General features: G+C 40.9%; 1 protein-coding gene across 4 annotated transcripts in view; it reads left to right on the top strand.

Annotated features, from left to right (window-relative positions):
* RAP1GAP2 (RAP1 GTPase activating protein 2) overlaps positions 1 to 25,211 on the top strand; it is a 1,028,482-nt gene that overhangs the window by 501,666 nt on the left and 501,605 nt on the right. Inside the window, exon 1 of one of the 4 annotated variants that reach the window (XM_077294400.1) lies at positions 18,471 to 19,602. The exons of 2 other annotated variants lie outside the window; for them this stretch is intronic. In XM_077294400.1, coding sequence (XP_077150515.1) covers positions 19,493 to 19,602 — 110 coding nt within the window. In that variant the 5' untranslated portion in view covers positions 18,471 to 19,492. Of the gene's footprint in view, positions 1 to 18,470; positions 19,603 to 25,211 lie in introns of those variants that run through there. One more of the 4 variants, XM_077294403.1, reaches the window with a different exon arrangement.

Here is a 25,211-nt window from a genome sequence, read left to right as displayed (position 1 = left end):
TACAATAGTTGCTTTTCAATTTTGGATTTGTTCTTCAAATTGAAGCCTTTTAAACATCTAGTGGCAAAGTTGCTGGGTGAAGTATATGGCTGCATTGCAGAAGAGAAGAACATTCAAGGCTTTTGTTAACTACTGGATCTGGCTGATGTCATACTTGACATGGAGATGAATAATTGCTGCCCACAGTTCAGAATTAGGAATCTTGGTCACAATGCCAAGTCCATGAAACCTCAGGCAATTTATTTGGTGTCTCATGTTGTACCTGAACACTACACTGTAGCATCACTCACTATATGAAAAGACAATATGCAGATGAATGTCTTATTGGGCATTTAATGGGTTAATAATAAGCTGGTAATGGAAAATGAGCAGGATTCTGCAATGGAATAGTAACAGCTGCAGCATTCTGAGCAGAACGTAGCTGAACATTTGGCAAGAGGGGACCTTTTTCCGAGCTGTGTCGCTCTCTCAGCTGGCTGTACTCTTATTTAATTTACAAGGCATTAATTGTAGCAGCAAATGCCTTGCAGACCACTTAATCTAAGGTCACAAAGAGGGGGTATGCCGATGGTGCTGCCAGACTAACTCATTCATTGCCAAGAGGTCTGTTTACACAGTTGCCCACAGCTTAGAAGAACCAATTCGAAATCTAGTGTAACCTTTCATGTTTTCTGTTAAAGAGTGACTAATGCATAAGTCAATCTGGGTGTGTTTGGATTTGGTCTCTTGCAAATTAGTTGGGGAAAACAAATACAGAAATGGAAATCTTGCAGAACCATGAAGAATTTATGACACCTAAAATGGTAATGATTCCATATCGACCATATCAAGATCAAGTTGCCTTTCCCAATTCAGAAAATTATACATGTATTAGATAAGTGAATTGGCATAGAGGAACATAATAGGCTTATAGGGGTCTTTATTATAGATGGAGCCAAGCTTAACTATACAAAATTGCACACGACTTGGCACAGAAAATTATGTCCCTTAGGCCGGGGTCACACTGCCATAGAATACGGACGAGTGCTATGCGATAAAACATCACATAGCACTCGGACCATTGTTAATGTATGGGCACCTCACATCACCGCTTTTTTTTCTCGGGCGTATTCAGCGTGCGAGTGAAATCTCAGCATGCTGGGATTGTACGCATATATCGTCAAAGTCTCGCCAATGCAAGTCTATGGGTGCAAGAAAAAATCGAACACCACACGGACCATTAGTGTGACTTGCGAGGAATGCACACACATTTTCCTCATTTCAGCCCATTGAGCCATTAAATTCAATGGGGAAAGTCAGTGAGAAATGTAAAGCCATATGTATGTCATACGGATACATAGGTGTGAGAAAATCGCATCACCGCATTGCAAACGCATTATCCACGGGTAACCATACAGAGAACACTTGTGCGACTCTCAGCAGGGAGACTCGGAGCGATTTTTCATACGTTAAGTGTGACCCAGCCTTAGAAGCGCTCCCATCAAAGTTTTTATCCTCTTAATATATTGCAGTTGTCATATTATATAGCAGTGTGTACTTACAATTGCTCTTTTTGTCTTTCTATCCAGCTAATTCTTCTCATTTCTCTGCTCTATGTAGAAACAGGAAGTCTCTTGTCCCTGAATTTATCATTCCCTTCTTCAACTCCTAACCCAGCTCCTCTGCTCCTCCCCCGCCACAGAATTTTGCAGTAACTCATGACTTGTGCAGAGAAAATTGACCTCCTGTTTCTACATAGAGCTTAGAAGGAATCAGCTAGTCAGTTTTTAATCACGTGATGTCATAGACCTAATAGAGAAGAGAAGAATTAACTAGGTAAAAAGGCAAAATGAGCAATTGTAAGTACACAGTGCTGTATAATAAAGCAACTGCAATATATTAGGAAGATAAAAACTTTCATGGGAGGAGGGGTGGATTAAGAATAGTCAACATTGCAAAAACCATTGACCGTTCTAAAGTTAGGTGTCAAAGTTACACTTTATCTGTGCTGCTACATAAGTATATATTATTATTATTATTTATTGTTATAGCACCATTTATTCCATGGCGCTTAACATGTGAGGAGGGGTATACATAATAAAAACAAGTACAATTATCTTAAACAATACAAGTCATAACTGGTACAGGAGGAGAGAGGACCCTGCCCGCGAAGGCTCATATATATATATATATATACAATACAGACCAAAAGTTTGGACACACCTTCTCATTTAAAGATTTTTCTGTATTTTCATGAAAATTGTACATTCACACTGAAGGCATCAAAACTATGAACTAACACATGTGGAATTATATACTTAACAAAAAAGTGTGAAACAACTGAAATTATGTCTTATATTCTAAGTTATTCAAAGTAGCCACCTTTTGTTTTGAAGATTGCTTTGCACACTCTTGGCATTCTCTTGATGACCTGGGATTGGTCTTCCAACAATCTTGAAGGAGTTCCCAGAGATGCTTAGCACTTGTTGGCCCTTTTGCCTTCACTCTGCGGTCCAGCTCACCCCAAACCATCTCGATTGGGTTCAGGTCTGGTGACTGTGGAGGCCAGGTCATCTGGCGTAGCACCCCATCACTCTCCTTCTTGGTCAAATAGCCCTTACACAGCCTGGTGGTGTGTTTGGGGCCATTGTCCTGTTGAAAAATAAATGATGGTCCAACTAAATGCAAACCGGCTGGAATAAAATGCCGCTGCAAGATGCTGTGGTAGCCATGCTGGTTCAGTATGCCTTCAATTTTGAATAAATCCCCAACAGTGTCACCAGCAAAGCACCCCCACACCATCACACATCTCCCTCCATGCTTCACGGTGGGAACCAGGCATGTAGAGTCCATCCGTTCACCTTTTCTGCGTCGCACAAAGACACGGTGGTTGGAACCAAAGATCTCAAAATTGGACTCATCAGACCAAAGCACAGATTTCCACTGGTCTAATGTCTATCCTTGTGTTCTTTAGCCCAAACAAGTCTCTTCTGCTTGTTGCCTGTCCTTAGCAGTGGTTTCCTAGCAGCTATTTTACCATGACGGCCTGCTGCACAAAGTCTCCTCTTAGCAGTTGTTGTAGAGATGTGTCTGCTGCTAGAACTCTGTGTGGCATTGACCTGGTCTCTAATCTGAGCTGCTGTTAACCTGTGATTTCTGAGGCTGGTGACTCGGATAAACTTATCCTCAGAAGCAGAGGTGACTCTTGGTCTTCCTTTCCTGGGGCGGTGCTCATGTGAGCCAGTTTCTTTGTAGCGCTTGATGGTTTTTGCCACTGCACTTGGGGACACTTTCAAAGTTTGCCCACTTTTTCGGACTGACTGTTTGTTCTCTGTTGTTTTTCTTTACTTGGCTGCTTTTTTCTTGCCATAAAACAAATTCTAACAGTCTATTCAGTAGGGCTATCAGCTGTGTATCCTCCAGACTTCTGCACAACACAACTGATGGTCCCAACCCCATTTATAAGGCAAGAAATCCCACTAATTAAACCTGACAGGGCACACATGTGAAGTGAAAACCATTCCCGGTGACTACCTCTTGAATCTCATCAAGAGAATGCCAAGAGTGTGCAAAGCAGTCATCAAAGCAAAAGGTGGCTACTTTGAAGAACCTAGAATATAAGACATAATTTCAGGTGTTTCACACTGTTTTGTTAAGTATTTAATTCCACATGTGTTAATTCATAGTTTTGATGCCTTCAGTGTGAATGTACAATTTTCATAGTCATGAAAATACAGAAAAATCTTTAAATGAGAGGGTGTGTCCAAACTTTTGGTCTGTACTGTATATATATATATATATATATATATATATATATATATATATATATATATATATATATATATATCCTACAATGAGTAATACCACTCATAAATAGGAGATTAAAATAACTTGCTGATTAATTAATTTAACAGATACATGTTGTTAATTTCATGTATTAAATATACAAAAAATTCCACAGAAGTAGTGAGCACAAGTAAATGGATATATGAAGAAAGGGCATGTACAGAATAATAAATAGTAAGATTAACAATGACATTAATAAACACAATTAAAAAATTGATGACTACAAAAATAGATTAGGAGGCAAAAATAATTCCTAAGTCATGTAGATAATTGTTGAATAACCACAAACAGACAAGTAAAATTCATATTAGTTAAAGTGTAATTGCATAGATGTGCCAGTTTTGTCATGCTAAGTAGTGCACAATAAGAAATAAAAAGGTGAACCACAATATATCAGATGAATTTATCAGATTGAAATTCTATCATATTTGATGTGTAATAATATCGTTGTAGTTAGTGAATAAAATAATGAATAAATTATTATCCAAATCAATTACCAAGTATCCGCACACCAATCCATTTTTCGCATATTTGCTTCCTCAAGGGGGTCATAGCCATGTCTCAAGTACCCTCCTTTTATATTTCTCATTACCCAAGGATTATAAGAGTAACATCAGTGGTTGTCCAGTATTTAAGACCCCCACATATGTGATAAACTATTAGGTCCCAGACATGGGTATGATTTTTTTATGTTGCTGGCACAACAGTTGTTATGGACTGCTAAAGCTTAGAGGGGTCAACTCTGTTGCAAAAGAAGCTTTGGAAGACTGAAGCAGAAGCGGCTGTAGACAGAGGGAATACTATGGATGGACCAATAGAAGGCTGAGAAGAAGCCAAGTAGCCCTGATAATTATATCTTTCCATTCCTTGATAACATTCTCTGCTAGGTGATCATCACTGCAAAGTTGGTTCAATGTTTGGTATTGGCTCTTTGAAACTTGATAAACCCCATATTAACCCTTGTATTAATTTTATTGGGCAGTAAAAGTGTGCTCAGCAACTTCTAAAGCTAAAAAGGTGGAAATTGTTGCTAGTGATACAGAGAGCTTTCAGGGATAGACCCTAATTATATGATTCCCCGATGGCCGTTTCAGAAAAATAGGCAACCGTATTTACCATCACCAGGTCACAATACTGATGCGACAACCACTGACACAACTACCATTCATAGGGGGGTGTCTGCGTAGTATTATAAATGCACACGGATAAGGCTTGGGGCGCCAGTCACACATATGTAGGGCAGAGTCTGGCTTACAGCCTATTGATGAAGCCCTTACTATTAGATCCGGCGGGCTGCCCAGCACTATATAAGTGCACCTCACAAGGCAAAACACCTCGATTGCCCAAGCCAACTCTAAAGGGCCTGGCTGCACCCTGTAAAAGATGAAAAATGTGAGAAAATGCATGAGGCAATAGTCATTATTTTAACCAAAATAAGCTGGAAACCCACATAGATAAGTGTGACTGTGCCCTATACAAGCATTATCCGTGTACACTTATAATACTAGGCGACCAGCCCCTCCATGAATGGTCAGTGTGTGACTTGTTGTTTCATCAGTATTTTGCACCTGTGCTGCCCCCCGCATTTATCACGGGGGTCTGCAGCATCCTGCAGTGCATTAATATGGTTCCTGGTGTTGGTAAATACGGCTGCCTTTTTTCTGTGATTTTTTTTGAATTTCATGTCCTTTTCAGTGATATAGTCTAGATGATCGGTTCATTTTACATTTGGCATCAGTGAGCGCCCTCTTACTCAAGAGTCAGACAGCTATCATCACATGATATTTCTCTTACGCAAATTGATGTGAAGACCCTTAGAGCTGCGGCGCTTTCAATAGTAGTTCTTATGTAAATTGCCTCTTCATTGTAGTTCTTCACATTTATGGTCGTAGAATGAAATGACAACCTTCTAGGGTGACCCGCATACACTTTGCCAGCAAGTTTCACATGTTCCTGCTCCTGCCGGCACACAGTGAGTGCGCGGCAGTGTCTGTCAGAGGCAGAGCGTGGAATGATGAGAGAGGGAGCGTCAGCTGACGCTCTCTCCTCCATCATTGCTTTGAACTGTACCGGCAGACGCTGGTATAGTTAAATGCGGCGGGGGAGTCGGCGCTGGCGGCAGGCGGGCCCCCTGCCTCACAGGGGTCCCATAGCAGCTGCGTGATGTGCCGCTAGCTGGGGGCCCCTGGGGGAGCGAGGACCTAGGCAGCTGCCTGCCCCTAACGCCGGCCCTGCCTGCAGGGGCCCCCTGGAGCCTCCGGGCCCCTGTGCAGCTGCACAGGTTGAACAGGCGGTATGTCCGCCCATGGTTTAAGCACCTTTTTGGACTTGCAACGCTAAAAAGAGGAACCCTGGTGCCACACAATAATAATTGGCCCACTCCATGATCTAATGCCATTTAGGCTATGCTCACACGATTTTGCTGCACTTTTTTTAAAGCAAAGTTTAAGCTGCTTACAAAAAGCAGGTTTTGCTGCGTTTTTTTCTTAGTTTTTACTGAGTTTTTATTGATTTGTCTCTTGTGCAATTAAGTTTAGTGCAAAAAAATTATCTGATTCAACTTCAGCAGATTTTGGCACCAAAAAAAGCAGTAAAACCTGACATTTGCAATTTTGCAGCATTTTTTTTTTGCCCCACCCATTGCTTTCAATGGGTGAAAAAATGCTGAAAAGACGCTGAAAGAAGGGACATGCTGCATTTTGAAAAAACACAGCTCTTTGACAAAACAGTCAAGAAAAAAAAACAGGCTGTGTGCATGAGATTTCTAAAATCTCAGACTTTGCTGGTACAGTGGAAAGCAACTGAAAATTTGCATAGAAAAGCAGCAAAAAAATGCTGCAAAAATGCAACGTGTGAACATAGCCTTATAGCTGTGCGTTTCTTATGTCAGAACAGAAAGTTGTGATGTGGCTGTAAACATTACTATAAACAGTACTTCTAGCCACATCTTTCAACAGGTTTTATGAATGAGCGTCAGTATGTCAGACATTTGGCCATTTGCCCATCAGTATCTAGTACATGCATGATAATGGATGTCATAAGGAAATACTGTAAATGACAGTTTAAGGCTACTCTACCATTATTCTACAACGCGTTTCACCCTACGATCTGGCGTGCTTTGATTCCCTGCATTTTGTACCTAATAGTTAATAAATAGTACCTTGAGTTTAAAAAAAAAAGACTTGGGCAAATCTTAGGCCATGTTCACACTTTGCGGTTTTTACCGCGGAACCGCGGCGATTTTGATGCTGCGGATCCGCAGCAGTTTCCATAGCGTTTCCATTTACATGTAAACCCTATGGAAACCGCAAACCGCTGTGCACATGCTGTGGGAAAAACCACGCAGAAACGCAGCGGTTTAAAACCAGCAGCATGTCACTTCTTTGTGCAGAATCGCTGCGATTCTGCACACATAGGAATGCATTGAACTGCTTACTTCCCGCATGGGGCTGTGCCCACGTTGCGGGAAGTAAGCAGTTAATGTGCGGGTGGTACCCGGGGTGGAGGAGAGGAGACTCTCCTCCAGGCCCTGGGAACCATATTTGGGGTAAAAAAAAGAATAAAAATAAAAAATCATGTTATACTCACCTCTCAGCGCTGCACGCGGCCGGCCGGTCAGAGTTGCTGCGCGAACAGGACCTGCGGTGACGTCACGGTCACATGACCGTGATGACGCCCGGGTCACATGACCGTGACGTCACGAAGGTCCTTCTCGGCACAGCATCTTTGGAACCGGAGCACCGCGTGCAGCGCCGAGGAGATCCGGACATCGGAGGGTGAGTATAACCAATTTTTAACATTACTATTGATGCTGCATATTGCTGCATATGCAGCATCAATAGTATAGGAGTAAACCCGCAGCGGAAACCGCGGAACAAACCGCGATAAATCTGCAGGGATAACCGCAGCGGTTTTGCCCTGCAGATTTATCAATTCCGCTGCGGGAGAACCCGCAGAGCACGCCGCAAAGTGTGAACGTGGCCTTATACATTGATCTATTGCAACTAAGCAAAATTTACAAAAATGAAAACAAAGTTCTTAGGTAAAAATCCTGATCAGAATGTATGACGCCCACTGTTTTTGTGGTGCTGTGCTTGTGGGGTGGTGTGACCTGGAGCCATTGACGCTTTGTCATATAGCATGAATGCCTGGAGTGCTCCCCCTGCTGGTGTGGTATCGCAACAACAGTAGTCCCTACGCGGTACTACTTCTTAGGGAGGTTTTCTGAGACATGTCAGTGGGCTTCATACATTTTGATCATAAAATCAAACTGAAAAAAAACCACTTTTTTTAGTTTGGTCAGCAAGGTAAGGAGAATTTGATAAAATATAAATTTTTTAGTGTCCTATGGAGTTAAATCCAGTTCAGATGCCGGACAGAAAAGTTTGTGGTAAAGAATGAGGCGCCAACGTCCGCCAGTGTGCTGTTACTTAATGGACGCCTGGTATTCTGGAACTTAATGGATGCTGGCACATCATTCTTTACCAGAAATTGTTCTATTCAGCATAAGGGATCTGACCTGGATTTACCTCCATAGGACACCACCTGATCGCACGGTGAGATTGTTCCTAATTAGCAATGAGCGAATATACTCGTTACTCGAGATTTCCCGAGCACGCTCAGGTGTCCTCCGAGTATTTTTTAGTGCTCGGAGATTTAGTTTTCTTCGCCTCAGCTGGATGATTTACAGCTACTAGCCAGCTTGATTACATGCTGGGATTCCCTAGCAACCAGGCCACCCCCACATGTACTAATGCTGGCTAATAGCTGTAAATCATTCAGCTGAGGTGATGAAAACTAAATCTCCGAACACTAAAAAATAGTCGGAGGACACCCGAGCGTGCTCGAGAAATCTCGAGTAACGAGTATATTCGCTCATCACTAATCATCACTATTCCTAATCTTTTTCTATACTGAACATATTCATCACCTGGATGGGTATCGAAAGGTTAGCAAACACTTGCCGGTATCACCCTATCCAGATGGTCATTATTAAGCCATTGTGTGTCTTTTTGTTTGTCATGTTCTCATCAGATAACCAGAAAAAACGTACTATCCTTTAAAACGATATTTTATTACTATTAACTTATCTAAAATTCCAATAAATAAAACTCAATTGTATGCAATCAACATCAGCCAACTGGGTTGGGTAAGCTAGAAAAATAGGGAGAAATTAGCAAATATGCCTGACACAGTCCCTGTAGGTGGCCCTAAAGTGTCTTAAACCTACCTACCAGCGGAGGTTGGCACCCTAGAATTCGATATGGCGCCCCCGCTCACCGTCGACTGTCCCTTCTCACCCTAGTAGGGTCCTACTTGCTACCCACACCCAGGTACCCACAGACATACACACACAAATTGACCAATAGGTCACACTAACCAAAAAACGTGAAAAAGTGAAAAAAGAAAAAAGTGAACGAAAAATTCTAAAAACACTGCAGACATTGCTGCATAATTACACTAAATAGCATGTACCCCACAGTTACCTCAAAAAAGTTTTTTGAGAAAAAAAGAAAAAAATTTTTTGGGATAGTGCAGAGTTATGGGGTACAGCGGGGCACAGTTGGAGTGTGCTTAGTTAAATATTCAGAGGTCATGAGTAGTGAAGCCTCTAATAGATGTAACAGTAGGTCACTGTCTTAGTTAGTGGTTGATGACCTGAAAATCATAGACAGACCAATAAGACTAATGTACAGAGTGGATCCCTAGGCAAGATAGCACCCCTCCGAAAAGGTTAGCAGATATATGAGTACACTCAATGGATGTAAGTATTTTGTTGGGTGATATAGATATTACACCCTAAATTGTCCAAAAAATAAAACAAAATATTCAACAAAAACAAAAAAAAAAAAAAAAAAAAAATAGACCCAAATGAAAAAATTATCTGCCTTATAGGGTATCACATATAGTATTTCTCATTTAGTTTAAGGGCTAATGCACACCAGAATACAGAGATGACTGAGAACCATCCCTCATTACTCGCTCTATATTAGATGATCTGATAAGCTCATATTGCTATAAGTAGCATATTGTCTGCACTCTAGATGCCATACGAGTTCCGCATCTTATAACATAGAAAAAATCAGCAAAACATTAAACAAAATCAAAAGAAAGAAAGAAACACAACACAAATTGGTATCACATATAGTGTCTCTCAATTGCGTTAGATTAGTGCATCTATAAGCCCAAAATATCTGAGGCCAATCCCTTATAGGATATCACATATAGTATTTCTCATTTAGTTTAAGGGCTAATGCACATCAGAGTACAGAAACAGCTTAAAACCATCTCTCATTACCCTCTCTATAATAGATAGTCTGATACACTTTTATTGCTGTCAGTAACACATTAGTCTGCACTCTAGATGCCATACGAGTTCCGCATCTTATACCATAGAAACACAAAACAAATTGGTATCACACAAAGTGTCTCTCAGTTGCGTTGGATTAGTGCATCTATAAACCCAAAATATCTGAGGCCAATCCCTTATAGGATATCGCATATAGTATTTCTCATTTGGTTTAGGGGCTAATGCACATCAGAGTACAGAAACAACTGAGAACCATCTCTCATTACCCTCTCTATAATGGATAATCTGATACACTTTTATTGCTGTCAGTGACACATTAGTCTGCACTCTAGATGCCAGATCCCAGATCGCTGGGATGGCGAGATGGGACTGAATATGTCACCTACTCAGATAAGTTTTTTTCTTTATGTTTCTTTGTCAAGACAGACCAAGTACAGTACTTGCTTATAGGATAGCAATGAGGGATTGGCCTCAGACATTTTGGGCTTGTAGATGCACTAATCTAATGTTATTGAGAGACAATTTATGTGACACCAATTTGTTTTGTGTTTTTTCCTTTTTTCTGATTTTGTTGAATATTTTGTTAATTTTTTCTTTGCTATAAGATGCGGAACTCGTATGGCATCTAGAGTGCAGACTAATGTGTCACTGACAGCAATAAAAGTGTATCAGATTATCCATTATAGAGAGGGTAATGAGAGATGGTTCTCAGTTGTTTCTGTACTCTGATGTGCATTAGCCCCTAAACCAAATGAGAAATACTATATGCGATATCCTATAAGGGATTGGTCTCAGACATTTTGGGCTTGTAGATGCACTAATCTAACGTTATTGAGAGACACTTTATGTGATACCTATTTGTTTTGTGTTTCTTTCTTTTTTCTGACTTTGTTTAATATTTTGCTAAGTTTTTCTATGGTATAAGATGCGGAACTCGTATGGCATCTAGAGTGCAGACTAATGTGTCACTGACAGCAATAAAAGTGTATCAGACTATCTATTATAGAGAGAGTAATGAGAGATGGTTCTCAGCTGTTTCTGTATTCTGATGTGCATTAGCCCCTAAACCAAATGAGAAATACTATATGCGATATCCTATAAGGGATTGGCCTCAGATATTTTGGGTTTATAGATGCACTAATCCAACGCAACTGAGAGACACTTTGTGTGATACCAATTTGTTTTGTGTTTCTATGGTATAAGATGCGGAACTCGTATGGCATCTAGAGTGCAGACTAATGTGTTACTGACAGCAATAAAAGTGTATCAGACTATCTATTATAGAGAGGGTAATGAGAGATGGTTCTAAGCTGTTTCTGTACTCTGATGTGCATTAGCCCTTAAACTAAATGAGAAATACTATATGCGATATCCTATAAGGGATTGGCCTCAGATATTTTGGGCTTATAGATGCACTAATCTAACGCAATTGAGAGACACTATATGTGATACCAATTTGTGTTGTGTTTCTTTCTTTCTTTTGATTTTGTTTAATGTTTTGCTGATTTTTTCTATGTTATAAGATGCGGAACTCGTATGGCATCTAGAGTGCAGACAATATGCTACTTATAGCAATATGAGCTTATCAGATCATCTAATATAGAGCGAGTAATGAGGGATGGTTCTCAGTCATCTCTGTATTCTGGTGTGCATTAGCCCTTAAACTAAATGAGAAATACTATATGTGATACCCTATAAGGCAGATAATTTTTTCATTTGGGTCTATTTTTTTTTTTTTTTTGTTTTTTTTGTTTTTGTTTTTGTTGAATATTTTGTTTTATTTTTTGGACAATTTAGGGTGTAATATCTATATCACCCAACAAAATACTTACATCCATTGAGTGTACTCATATATCTGCTAACCTTTTCGGAGGGGTGCTATCTTGCCTAGGGATCCACTCTGTACATTAGTCTTATTGGTCTGTCTATGATTTTCAGGTCATCAACCACTAACTAAGACAGTGACCTACTGTTACATCTATTAGAGGCTTCACTACTCATGACCTCTGAATATTTAACTAAGCACACTCCAACTGTGCCCCGCTGTACCCCATAACTCTGCACTATCCCAAAAAATTTTTTTCTTTTTTTCTCAAAAAACTTTTTTGAGGTAACTGTGGGGTACATGCTATTTAGTGTAATTATGCAGCAATGTCTGCTGTGTTTTTAGAATTTTTCGTTCACTTTTTTCTTTTTTCACTTTTTCACGTTTTTTGGTTAGTGTGACCTATTGGTCAATTTGTGTGTGTATGTCTGTGGGTACCTGGGTGTGGGTAGCAAGTAGGACCCTACTAGGGTGAGAAGGGACAGTCGACGGTGAGCGGGGGCGCCATATCGAATTCTAGGGTGCCAACCTCCGCTGGTAGGTAGGTTTAAGACACTTTAGGGCCACCTACAGGGACTGTGTCAGGCATATTTGCTAATTTCTCCCTATTTTTCTAGCTTACCCAACCCAGTTGGCTGATGTTGATTGCATACAATTGAGTTTTATTTATTGGAATTTTAGATAAGTTAATAGTAATAAAATATCGTTTTAAAGGATAGTACGTTTTTTCTGGTTATTTAATTTAATATATCCTTTCAATATTCTAGCTGGTTTTCCATGTTCTCATCAGCCATGAGCTTTTTCATTGTATGAAGTAAAAATTATATTTTATCACATACTCCCTACCTTGCTGACCACACTAAATAGAAGTGATAAGATAACATCATTTTATCATTTTTCTAATACTTTGTTTTATTCAAATATAAAAGTGTAAAAATTTTTTCAGAAATTAGCTTTTCTACAAACCATTTCTTGGTCTAGCCTTATTATTCTGGGAGGTAAAGGGTTAACTCTTTATGCATTGATCTGCGCAGACTGTCCAGTGTCTTTGAAGCCTGACACATGCCAGGCACACGCACAGATGAATACAATAGCGATGACGTGGTGCCATGCTCCGCACATGCTGATATTCCCTGTACGACTTCTCGTGAACAGCTCGGGATTGACCTACAGTGTGTTCTGGCTTGTTATGTGCATGAAACCGCGCTCCGCAGAGCAGATATGTAAACCGCTACGCCAAGCGATGACAGATTACATGTGCTGTCTCCAGGCCCGGGAATAGCGTTGTGTTTACTTCTTAATCCTCATGTCCTGAGCCCACTGCCATGTCTTGGATCTCAAGCCTGAGTGGGAACGATGGGATCTTCGGTGCTCTTAAGAAAGATAAATCACAGGTATATTAGCAAATGTGGACAATCAAGCAATGATTTCCTTTTTGTTTCCTGCTGCATAAAACTCTCAGAGGCACTTACCATCTGTGACTCCATAGCAACTCTTTCATGACAAGAATCTATCAATACTTTGCTGCCATTAATTGTCTATTTGTTGAGGACAATGTATGCGGGAGCTTTGGTAAGCCTTCCTATGAAAGCCTTTATTACTGACTGATAATACATGATATACGGCAGAACCAATAATGCACCGGCAATGAGGACCAAGCACAAATATGTATATTGTCTGAGGAAATCAGTACGACAAGCTATAAGTAAAGGTACCGTTACACTAAGCGACGCTCCAGCGATACAGACAATGATCCGACCTAAACTAGATCGCTGCAGCGTTGCTGTTAGGTCGCTGTAGAGACGTCAAACACAGCAACTCCAGAACGATGCAGGAGCGATCCTGTGACGTAACGGCGACTCACTTATCGTTCACGCTCCATGTAAAAACATTGCTGACATCGTTGCTTTTGCTGTCAAACATGACGATACACGCCGATCTAGCGACCAAATAAAGTTCTGAACTTCTAGCTCCGACCAGCGATATCACAGCGGGATCCAGATCGCTGCTGCGTGTCAAACACAACGAGATCGCTATCCAGGACGCTGCAACGTCACGTATCGTTGTCGTTCTCGTTGGAAAGTTGTTTAGTGTGAAGGTACCTTTACCGTATGTTTGCAAGGTAGGCATTTCGAGCAGAGTTCAATGCGTATTTTAGGCTGAAATCTGCTTGAAATCCACTTGACCACCTCTGTCACATAAAAAATGGTTTGTAGCAATCGGGGCTGTTCACATTGCATTTTCTTGTTGGGAGTTGTGACGGGCGAACCCCTGGATGTTCGGAGCCAGCTGGTTTGGGGGGCTCAAACATACAGTGTTTGCCATGCTGTGATGTGCATGACAGTGCGGCAAACACTGCCTCTGATCCGCAGTAACATGAATACCGCTAATTAGAGAGCTGCTGTTCCTACACTGTCAGATGACAGAGTGAGCCTGCAGCTGAGACCAGAGGTAAAAAGTGTACCTCCGGTCACAGGGGTCGGCTGATGGTACTACTACTCTCATCAGCCTATACCTGCTGTCACTGATAACAATGAGAGCAGGCTCCGCTGATGGGTGTATTCATCAGCCAGTGCCTGCTCTATAAATAAATACCTTAAAAAAATGTAGTGGGTTCCCCTGTATTTTTGATAACCAGCCAGGCAAAACTGACAGCTGCAGACTGCAGCCCTCAGCTGTCAGCTTTAGCAAGGCTGATTATCAAGAACAGAGGGATTCCCACTCCGCTTTTTAAAATTATTTAAATAAATAATTTAAAAAATGGCATAGGGTCCCCCCAATTTTTTGACAACCAGCCAAGCTAAAGCAGACAGCAAGTGATGTTAATATTTGTGAGGTTGATGTCCCCTTTGTATTGTCCGGTGACATAAGCTCACGTTAGTAACTGAGAATAGTCTATAAGACCCCTATCAATTACTAATCCTATAGTTGTATTGTAAATTAATACACAGCCAGAAGAAGTCCTTTGTTTGAAATAAAAAAGCACACTTTTACTTTTTTTTAAAAAATAACAAAACACAGTTATACTCACCTAACGCCCATTTCATTTGAGCCCTTGTCTCCTGTAAAAAAAAAACAAAAATAAAAACAATATCCCTCACCTGCCTGACATACTGTCCCACGCTGTAATCCATATCTATGATAATTGGTTTTCAACCTGGATGGTGCAGCCTCATTGACTAGCGGTGACATCATCGAGGTTACGGCAGGTCACTGAGGCTGCAGTCCCAGAAGGGCCAATGAAACCTCAGTGAGATCACCGCTAGCACGGTAAGAAAAAGTCTCACAGTGCTGCACTGAGCTCAGCTACTTCACCAAAGTTCATCGTGAGGTGCAACAAAGACAGTTTTACAAATCTGCCCATGTGTTTTTTCTTTATTTTTTTTAAATGTGTGTGAAAGCAGTTAAGCCAAATCCTTATTAGGCTTATGTAGAATCACACACACAGGTTTTTGTCGCATTATTTGGAGCCAATGTTTGAGGTATATACAGAAGACAGAAAAAGTGTAATTAAAAGGAATCCGTCAGGACATATTTGCTGTGTAATCTGAGAGCATCTAGATGTAGGGGCGGAGAGCCTGATTACGGAGATGGATCACTTATTGAACTGCTTGGTGTAGTTTTGATAGAATCCGTGTTTTCTCTTCTGTAGATGTAGCAGTAGTCAGATTGTTAGACTGTTTATAACCCCACCTACACCCTCTGATTATCGCAAGTTTTCAATGTACAGTGTACACAGGAAGCTGCCAATCAGTGGTGGTGGCGGGCTTACACAGATTAGCTTGACTGGCTTCCACATTAGACCTAGTCTTGTACTCATAATCTCCTGCTCACAAAACACTCATTGTATTGAAACTGTAGCACACAGCCAAATAAGTGACACATCGCTGGAATCTGCATCTCTGAAACTACATCATGCTGCCCTCAGATATATTAGCAAAAACCTGCTGAAAGATTCCCTTTAAAAGATTGATTCTTTTGTATGCATCCACTTCCCCTTGGCTGAAAACGCTCCTACAAACATGGCACTAAGTTGAGTAGCCCATACAGTCAATATGAGGAGGCTTATTAGCCATGTATGCTCCGCTGGGAAATTAAATATGAAAATTAGGCTTGATAAAAGGTCCATAGGGACTTCTGGATTGCTCCCTTCAAGAGATGGCAGTAGAGTTGAAGTCCTATTCATCGCTGAAGAGGCAATTTGCATATTTAATTCCCCAGTGGAGCACTGTACGGCTTATAAGTTTCCTCACATTGGCATGCCAGGCTAGGCATATCACTCTCCACAAGGATAAACTTTAAACTTTATATCCAACTTAGAAGCCTCTCGTATAGCCAAATCAGATCTTATACTTTATACTGATGAGGGGCATTACCTGGAAACACTATGACCACCAATTCTGAGATTCTGGTTCGGCCTTAATCCTAAGTCATGTGACAAGGCTCGTTAAAGGGTCAATATTGACTTTTAGGATGGTTACTTGAAATAGGTGGCTTTATAGAGTTCAAGCCCGCTTACTCTCTGAAGAGGCAATTTGCGTAGATAGATAGATATAGACTAATACATGCATTCTCAAGAGTCACAAAACTCAGCTGTAACCCTAATACCTGTATTCAGAATGATTTCTAGATTCAAGGTAAGCAGCCTATTCTACTAATAACACTAATGTCTGCTAATCCACAATATCTGCAGCAATATGATTATCCACCGCTAGGGATTATTCCACTCAGCATCTCAGCCATGAGAGAATAGCAGCTTCTCTTCCGGCACTTACTGCATTCTCCACTGCCCTGAAAAGACCACAGTGGAAATATAATGTCCTGACCTCAGTCCCACTGTGTGCATGAAGGTCAGGTCCACAAAGGACATCTTCAAGGACTGGCTTTTTTATTTCACTGGAGTTTTTTTTATGGCCATCTTTTATACCCATGAACAGCAATAAAGAACAAAGCAGATGTGAGCTTTACTGCTTCTGAACCCCAAGGCTAAATCTGTGCAGGAACTCTTCCTTCCATGCACCATTTATAATAGTCATGTTTCCTTTTGTAGCAGAGGAACCTTAGGGCCCAATCAGGCATCAGGACCTAAATGTGAGCTGTAACTCTGCACCCCTATAGCAAAACCTCTTACCAAGTTTTTTTCCACCTAATCTGGGAGCACTTGATATAGAGGCAGAGATGCTGATTTCAGCGATGTGTCACTTACTGAGCTGCTTACTGTATTTTCTTAAAATCACTGTTTTATCAGCAGGAGATTATCACTAGAGGACTAGTAGCCCTGCTGCCATGTAAACCTCCATATTTGCGAGCTCTGTATAACCTCAGCCCATCACTGATTGGCTGATTTCTGCCTAAGCACTGTGTATACAGAAAGCTGCCAATCAGTGGGGTTATACAGAGCTCAGCATTCAGAGAACTGCTGGATCTACAGCAGATAAAACAGATTTGATCAAACTGTAGCAAGCAGCCCAGTAAGTGGTACATTGTTGGAATCAGGGTCTCTGCCCCTACATTATGCTGCTGTCCGAAGGAAAAACTTGGTGATGGATTTTCTTTAAGTCTGTACTTATATTAATACGTGGGGTGATATATTACTCTATCATTGTTGTTTATCAGAATATTAAAGCTGATGAGAAACACTAATGAGATGCTGCTACAATTGTTATTATCTACCATCCATTAAATGGTTTCCCAATTTATCAAGACTATTAGTATTCAGATATTCTGTGTTATAAATTAATAGAAGTAAATGTCACTCTGGTGACAAACAAAGCAACAAAATTAGCCTGACACTTCTTTTTTTGGATTTCTGAAATCTCATTGACTTTGCCAGGACTGTAAACGCAGCTGAAAATTTGCAAAAAAAAAAAAAAAAATGCATAAAAAATGCAGCAAAAACGCCTAGTGTGAACTTAGCCTAAATAGATTGAGATATTTTTTTTCACTAAACTTTATCAGCATGCACAAGAGACAAATAATAATCTCTTTATTTATATAAAACCTGCAGGAAAAATAGCACAAAACCGCAGCAGGAAAGCACCAAAACCTGCCTTTTTATTGCAGCTTCTTTCCTGGCAAGAGATCAGGTTTTGCTGCAAAAAAAAAAAAAAGCTGCAAAAATGCCAAGTGTGAACACAGCTTAAAGCTACATTCCCACCATGAGCTTATGGTAAGATTTCGATGCTGCAGATTTTCTGTATCATTAGTTAAAATGGGTTACTTCCATTTAAAAAAAAAAAATACACAGGGTCAAAAACTCACCAAAAACCCATGATGGAAGTTTCAAATATAGGAATAATTTAATTGACGAAATGTGAACTGTTTATAAGGGTCTATAGAATTGCACAAAGCAATGCTTTTGGGCAGAAAATATGCAACGTGTGAACAATATATATGATTACACGATTACACTCCGAAAGCCCTGTATTGTCTGCGCATTATGAATTATGCCTGATCATCTCTATGAAAATGTGTCATGTTAAAAAAAGTATGTAGAGCAATAATGTTCTAGAAATGGGTGCAGCAGATCTGAATTTGTCAGCTCTTTTATATTCGTAATTAAGATCACGCAGAAACCCATAGAGAACAAGTAACACGTAAGATATCGTGTTGTCACAATGAGTCGCATGAGATGACAAACTCAGCACTGCTGCATCTGTGAGCGCACTCGGCCATACAGTATATATAGGATAGGGTTAAATATGAGATCCGCTCCGCCTCCAATGGATCTGTGCTGTCTCCGCTTCTTCCATCAGTGCAGACACAAAATCCAGTTTTGAAGAACTCTGCCCAGACTTCTGGCTGTCACTAAATTCATCTCCAGCATTCTGCGGCGAGTAAAGAAAGAATGAGGAAAGAGGAGGAAATAATCCGTCTGGAAACACCCACCTTGCAGATCCTGGGCTCCCTAGCCTGTGCAGGCAAAGATGCTCCTCAATCCACCGCCTACTTCGCACACACTCAGCATCATCTTGCTAGTGAAAGTTAATATTTTAACCGGCAGGTGCAGAGCCAACTCCGAGCCATTGTGTTGTGTGTGTTTGTTTTTCTTCCCCTCTCTCCTGGGCTTTGATTTCATGACATCCCTTTTCAGCTCTGGTTGTGTGTGTCCGTCTCCTAGCAAATTATGGATCTGCGAAGGAGAATCACGCACTCCTCTATGTGTGAGCTGAAACTTGTCTTGGAATATTTGTGAGAAGAAGAATCCTTGAGGAGCAGACGTTCACACTTGGTCTTCTGATGGACATTTTCCAGATAGGATGAGGCTGCAGCACTTTGGAAAGTGACTTGTCGTAATCTGCCTTATCCTTAATTGTCATACTAACTGAATGACAAAAAAACCAAGGAAGAGGCCGAACTGGCGGGAGAGTACCTTGGATCTCGGTGACAAGTGACCTTAAGGTCACTGGTGGAAAAGTCACTTGTCTGCAGGCGTTGAAAAGGATTGAAGAGGGATCAGTCACCTTGCAGCCTTAAGCCTTTAAGTTTTCATACTTTGGTCCTGGAGACGGTGGCCCTTGGATCTAATAAATATGTCACAACCGCCGACGGAAAGGATGCATTCGAAAAAAGCTGGAATTCGAGCCGCGGTGGTTTTAATTGGATTGCTCCACAAATCAAGGAAACAGAATAGAGAGAGGAGGTAACGCTGCATGCTGATCATTGTCCTTGTCCTCATACTTGTGTGTTGGTTTTGCTACTTCAGCAGTAGACGGGGGGGATGGATGATAACTTGCAATGTTGGAATAACCCTTTAAGCACAGTGCTGGTATTACAATGGTATAGCGGGGTCATCGTGAGCGTTAGATGAGGCCTTGTTACATTGGGGTCAGTTACAAGAAGGAAACCTTTTTTAAAGCTGTCACTTTTGAGGTCGGTCTTTGCGCCGTTGACTTTGAAATGTCACATGAGAACTACAGAATATGGCACCGCTGCAAAACATTTCTCCTACCCAAAGCGATCGTGACAAGGCCGACCCATACTTGGTGTCCGATATTTATTCGACTCTTATCACATTATATCTGATTATTTGACTTTGTCCATATAATTGCGACAGAAAAAGAAAAATGTTGGATGGGCTCTCGACAGTTTCTCAGAATCAAAATTCTTTACGTAGAGGGGGTGAGAAATTAGGAGCCATGTGTCAACCGTGTAATATATAGAATAGAAATACAATAAAGCTGGAATTTTTTGAATATTATCCAAACAGTATATATATCGGCTATGGCTTGGCTTTGATGGATGGCTCCTAATTTTGAGCTTCCATCACCTGTATTGGTTTTACTCGGTGACACTTTCACCTGATTAATGTGACTCAAAACAGAAATAATCTCATCCTTGTCATTATCATGGCAAAAATAACTTCAAATAAGGAAGTTTCGTTCCTAAATTCACTTTTTTCCCTACATAAAAAGACCCCACAAGACATCTGCCCACCTGCCGGTCCATTCGCACTATTTCCATGCATTATGACTAAAATAGATGGTGTCTTCAGGTAAATCATGGAGCTAGTGGTTTCCTAAACCTCCAAAATGACTCCCTGTCCTCTGTGTTTGCACATGCAGCTTTGTCCCTGTCTGCTCCCTCACGTAGACCACATGTTTGTGCTCAGCTTTACACCAACGTGCATGCAGTGAGGGAGGAGAGCCAGAGCCTATATAGGAGCCATTGGTGCCTTTGCATTACATGAATTATTTATTTTTCTCACTTATATAGCTTCATTAATTCCATAGAGCTTTATATACATTATCATCACTGTCCCCATTGGGGCTCACAGTCTATATTCCCTATCAGTATGTCTTTGGGAGAACCCGGAGGAAACCGGAGAACCCGGAGGAAACCAATACACACACGGGGAGAACATACAAACTCCTTGCAGATGTTGTCCTTGGTGGGATTTGTTCCCAGGACCCCAGCGCTGCAAAGCAATAGTGCTAACTACTGAGCCACTATTAGAATATGATTAGAATAGAAAGTGATTACTTTCATTGCTTTTACCAATGTGTGAGAATTTAGTATACATTGGGTCATGTCCATTTTAGTCCCATACAAATTGCCAATGAGTCCCGTGACAAAAAGTAAGTAGAAAATTTGGTTAAAATGTACAATGAGAAGAGAAAACATTCACCTTTATAATTCATTATTCCTAAAGGCATCAATAATCCCTGGATAGGAATGAGTTAAAACAAAAAATATCCCACCTGAAACAGAAGAGGAAGCCTTAGGAGTCAGGAGGGTCCAGTCTCTTGTACATTTGTGCCATTTTTAGCAATATTACTCGCACGTTGAGGTTTTTCATACGTCTCAATATTGGGACAGGTAATGTATTTATGAGGGACAGAACAGCTGGAGTTGGCAGGATTTGGGGGAGGAGATGGCCTTATGACTAGACTCTAACCATGTTTTCTTAAATACTTGCTCCATTGAACCATCACACACCATTTACTAGGTGATCCCATGTATGGATGCCTCCCTCTGTGTGTGGCCCCACATGCAGCGCAGCATTGAAGAGAGGCAATTACTTATTGGGTTAGTACAATCACTAACCATGGGGTCCTGAGGGGGTAGTGAAAACAAGAGTGGGCGCAAAAGCGCACTGTGAAAAACACAAGACCTGCTGAGGCAGATACACAGGAGTGCAGCAGGGTAACAATCAGTCATTAGCTCTGGAGAATGTTGGGGGTTGCATGAGGGCACAAGGAAGCAGTGGTGACACCAACTACAGCAAAGTGTGGCAGAAGACAAGCTGCTATTAACAATGTCAGGAATCATTTGTATGTTATGTTAATAAGCCCATACAAATATATTCTACAGCTAATACCTGCGTAACATGCAGTATACTTCATAAGCAGATATTCAATCACACATGTCACTCTGGCATGTTGGAGCGTCTCATCCACTATCATCTTTCCTCAGGTCAGACATATATACACTGTAATGCAAATATTGGAGGAAGCCGATATGAATGGGAACCTGGATACGGACTGATTCACTGATCTTCTTATGTCTATATTAACCAGCAATGACATGGTCAGTCCCCGTCACATGTGTCCTCCCAGACACTAATTCATCTATGTCTCCATCTCTAGAGATGAACTCTATATCACATTTCTTATGGTGTTTATAGTAAGCCAACATATTCCATAGCACTGAACAAGAATAATGCCCATCCTCACAGACACATACTAATCTACGTCTCTATCTCTGGAAATGTACTCTGCATCACATGTACTGCATATGCATATATATATACATATATATATATGTGTGTGTGTGCGCGCATTTAGTTATGTACTTATTTATTACATTCATTTATTATGTAATTTATATTACATTTATTTCTTATTATGGTGTTTATATTAAGCCAACATATTCCATAGCACTGTACAAGAATAATGCACATCCCTACAGACACATACTAATCTACGTCTCTATCTCTGGAAATGTACTCTGCATCACATGTACTGCATATGCATATATACACTCACTGGCCACTTTATTAGGTACACCTGTCCAACTTCTTGTTAACACTTAATTTCTAATCAGCCAATCACATGGCGGCAACTCAGTGCATTTAGGCATGTAGACATGGTCAAGACAATCTCCTGCAGTTCAAACCGAGCATCAGTATGGGGAAGAAAGGTGATTTGAGTGCCTTTGAACGTGGCATGGTTGTTGGTGCCAGAAGGGCTGGTCTGAGTATTTCAGAAACTGCTGATCTACTGGGATTTTCACGCACAACCATCTCTAGGGTTTACAGAGAATGGTCCGAAAAAGTAAAAAAATCCAGTGAGCGGCAGTTCTGTGGGCGGAAATGCCTTGTTGATGCCAGAGGTCAGAGGAGAATGGGCAGACTGGTTCGAGCTGATAGAAAGGCAACAGTGACTCAAATCGCCACCCGTTACAACCAAGGTAGGCCTAAGAGCATCTCTGAACGCACAGTGCGTCGAACTTTGAGGCAGATGGGCTACAGCAGCAGAAGACCACACCGGGTACCACTCCTTTCAGCTAAGAACAGGAAACTGAGGCTACAATTTGTACAAGCTCATCGAAATTGGACAGTAGAAGATTGGAAAAACGTTGCTTGGTCTGATGAGTCTCGATTTCTGCTGCGACATTCGGATGGTAGGGTCAGAATTTGGCGTAAACAACATGAAAGCATGGATCCATCCTGCCTTGTATGGAGCATCTTTGGGATGTGCAGCCGACAAATCTGCGGCAACTGTGTGATGCCATCATGTCAATATGGACCAAAATCTCTGAGGAATGCTTCCAGCACCTTGTTGAATCTATGCCACGAAGAATTGAGGCAGTTCTGAAGGCAAAAGGGGGTCCAACCCGTTACTAGCATGGTGTACCTAATAAAGTGGCCGGTGAGTGTATATACATATATATATGTGTGTGTGTGTGTGTGTGTGTGTGTGTGTGTGTGTGTGTGTGTGTGTGTGTGCATTTAGTTATGTACTTATTTATTACATTCATTTATTATGTTATTTATATTACATTTATTTCTTATTATGGTGTTTATATTAAGCCAACATATTCCATAGCACTGTACAAGAATAATGCACATCCCTACAGACACATACTAATCTACGTCTCTATCTCTAGAAATGTACTCTGCATCACATGGACACAAGAAAACAATTATTCAAATATCGTTCCTTGGGAACACATAATGAATGTCACAATATTACTGTTATAAAAAAGAAATGCTACAAGTTGATGGATACGACACACCTCTGAATACCATACTTTAGAACATATAGTTCTTGCAATTTTTCTTCAGCAGATTGATTTGAGACCTTATATGTCAAAATTGAGATATGAAGGGCTCACACATTTGCAGTTCTGATGCTATGGAGAAAATGTAAAGATGGCCATACTCGTTAGATTAATATCAGTCAAACATTTAAATTTCGGCAGAACCACACCACTAGTGTGGCATGGTGGTGTCCCAACAATCCCAGAATAATAGGTTTTGGATAAAAAAAGATCAACTGCCTTCAGAAGTGTCTGTCAGTGTTTTGCTTCCCTCCCCTCAGCTGAAATACATAGGTGGGGAATGGGGTAACTTGGGAAGAAAGCTGTGAGGCCAAATGACAGTTCATCCAGCAGCTAGCTCAAGTGCATGGCCTGCTTTACAGTCACAGGTGTAACTTGCAAGATAGCAGTAAACATCCAAGGGGGCAATGGTCACTTAGAGGTGAGGTGCAATTAGTGGTCACTATGGATGAGAAAGGGAAGAGCGAAATGTAAAATAAGGAGAAAAATACCAATTCACTTTTCAGGTCTTGAACCCTCTTGCTATGGGGGCCACATGAATTCTTATTACTATTCTAAGCACGATTAGACCTGAAGACCAAGGCCATTAACAACCCCCAATCTACTAAATGGATGCCGATTCACAGACACTTAAAGACCTGTTTACACAGGGTGGCAAGCCTTGATATGATCATTCCATGCACCTGGAACATCATGTTATCACCAGCACATCTCCTGTTTATAAAGGACAATATGCTACCAAGAACAATCATTTTGTAAGCTTGCTTAAAAGTAATTGCACCCAATAAACAAAGCATTTTGTTCATTTGTTGATGTACTGCTGCCTTGTTTTGGATATGGTCACACCTCGTAGCCACAGTGGGGTCTTTTTGCCACATCATTCTACTGCGATATGAATGCTTCTGCCCAGATTATCGGCCCATCTAAATGGACCTTTAGTTTCTGTCACCTTCTCTCCCATCATCTCACAATTCTGTAGCCGATCTCTGTACTAATGTATGGGTATTCCCATATTAGATATTTATAGCATATCCACAACTCTGGGACCCACTGGTGGACACAGACAGAAGAGGCCTCTTGCATAAGTATAATAAATGGGCCCTCTGCAAGAGGTCATCAAAATACACAATTCTTCCTGCTTTGGAGGTAGAAATGGGCCACCTTACCTCTTGGGCACCCATTATATGTCCGCCCCTGTTAGGAGGACCCCTACTTTTTTAAGACTAGGGTTTCATGAGTATCATGGGAAGGGGGTTGTCTACTCATGTGTGGCTCACTTCATTCACTTTTACGGCAAATCTGAAAAATAAGACAACTTGCTTGGCTTCTTTCATAACTTCCATTGAGACTACTGAAGTCACATGCTCACAGTAGATCCTAGAAGTGGGATCTGTATCCTTCAGACATTTCTAGAATATCCCATAAATCTGATATAAAAATAACGCTTTCATCTATTTTTGCAAAGTT

The sequence above is a fragment of the Ranitomeya variabilis genome, chromosome 3 (assembly GCF_051348905.1).
Source record: "Ranitomeya variabilis isolate aRanVar5 chromosome 3, aRanVar5.hap1, whole genome shotgun sequence".
NCBI classification, from domain to species: Eukaryota; Metazoa; Chordata; class Amphibia; order Anura; family Dendrobatidae; genus Ranitomeya; species Ranitomeya variabilis.
This window is presented reverse-complemented; position numbering and strand designations above follow the sequence as displayed.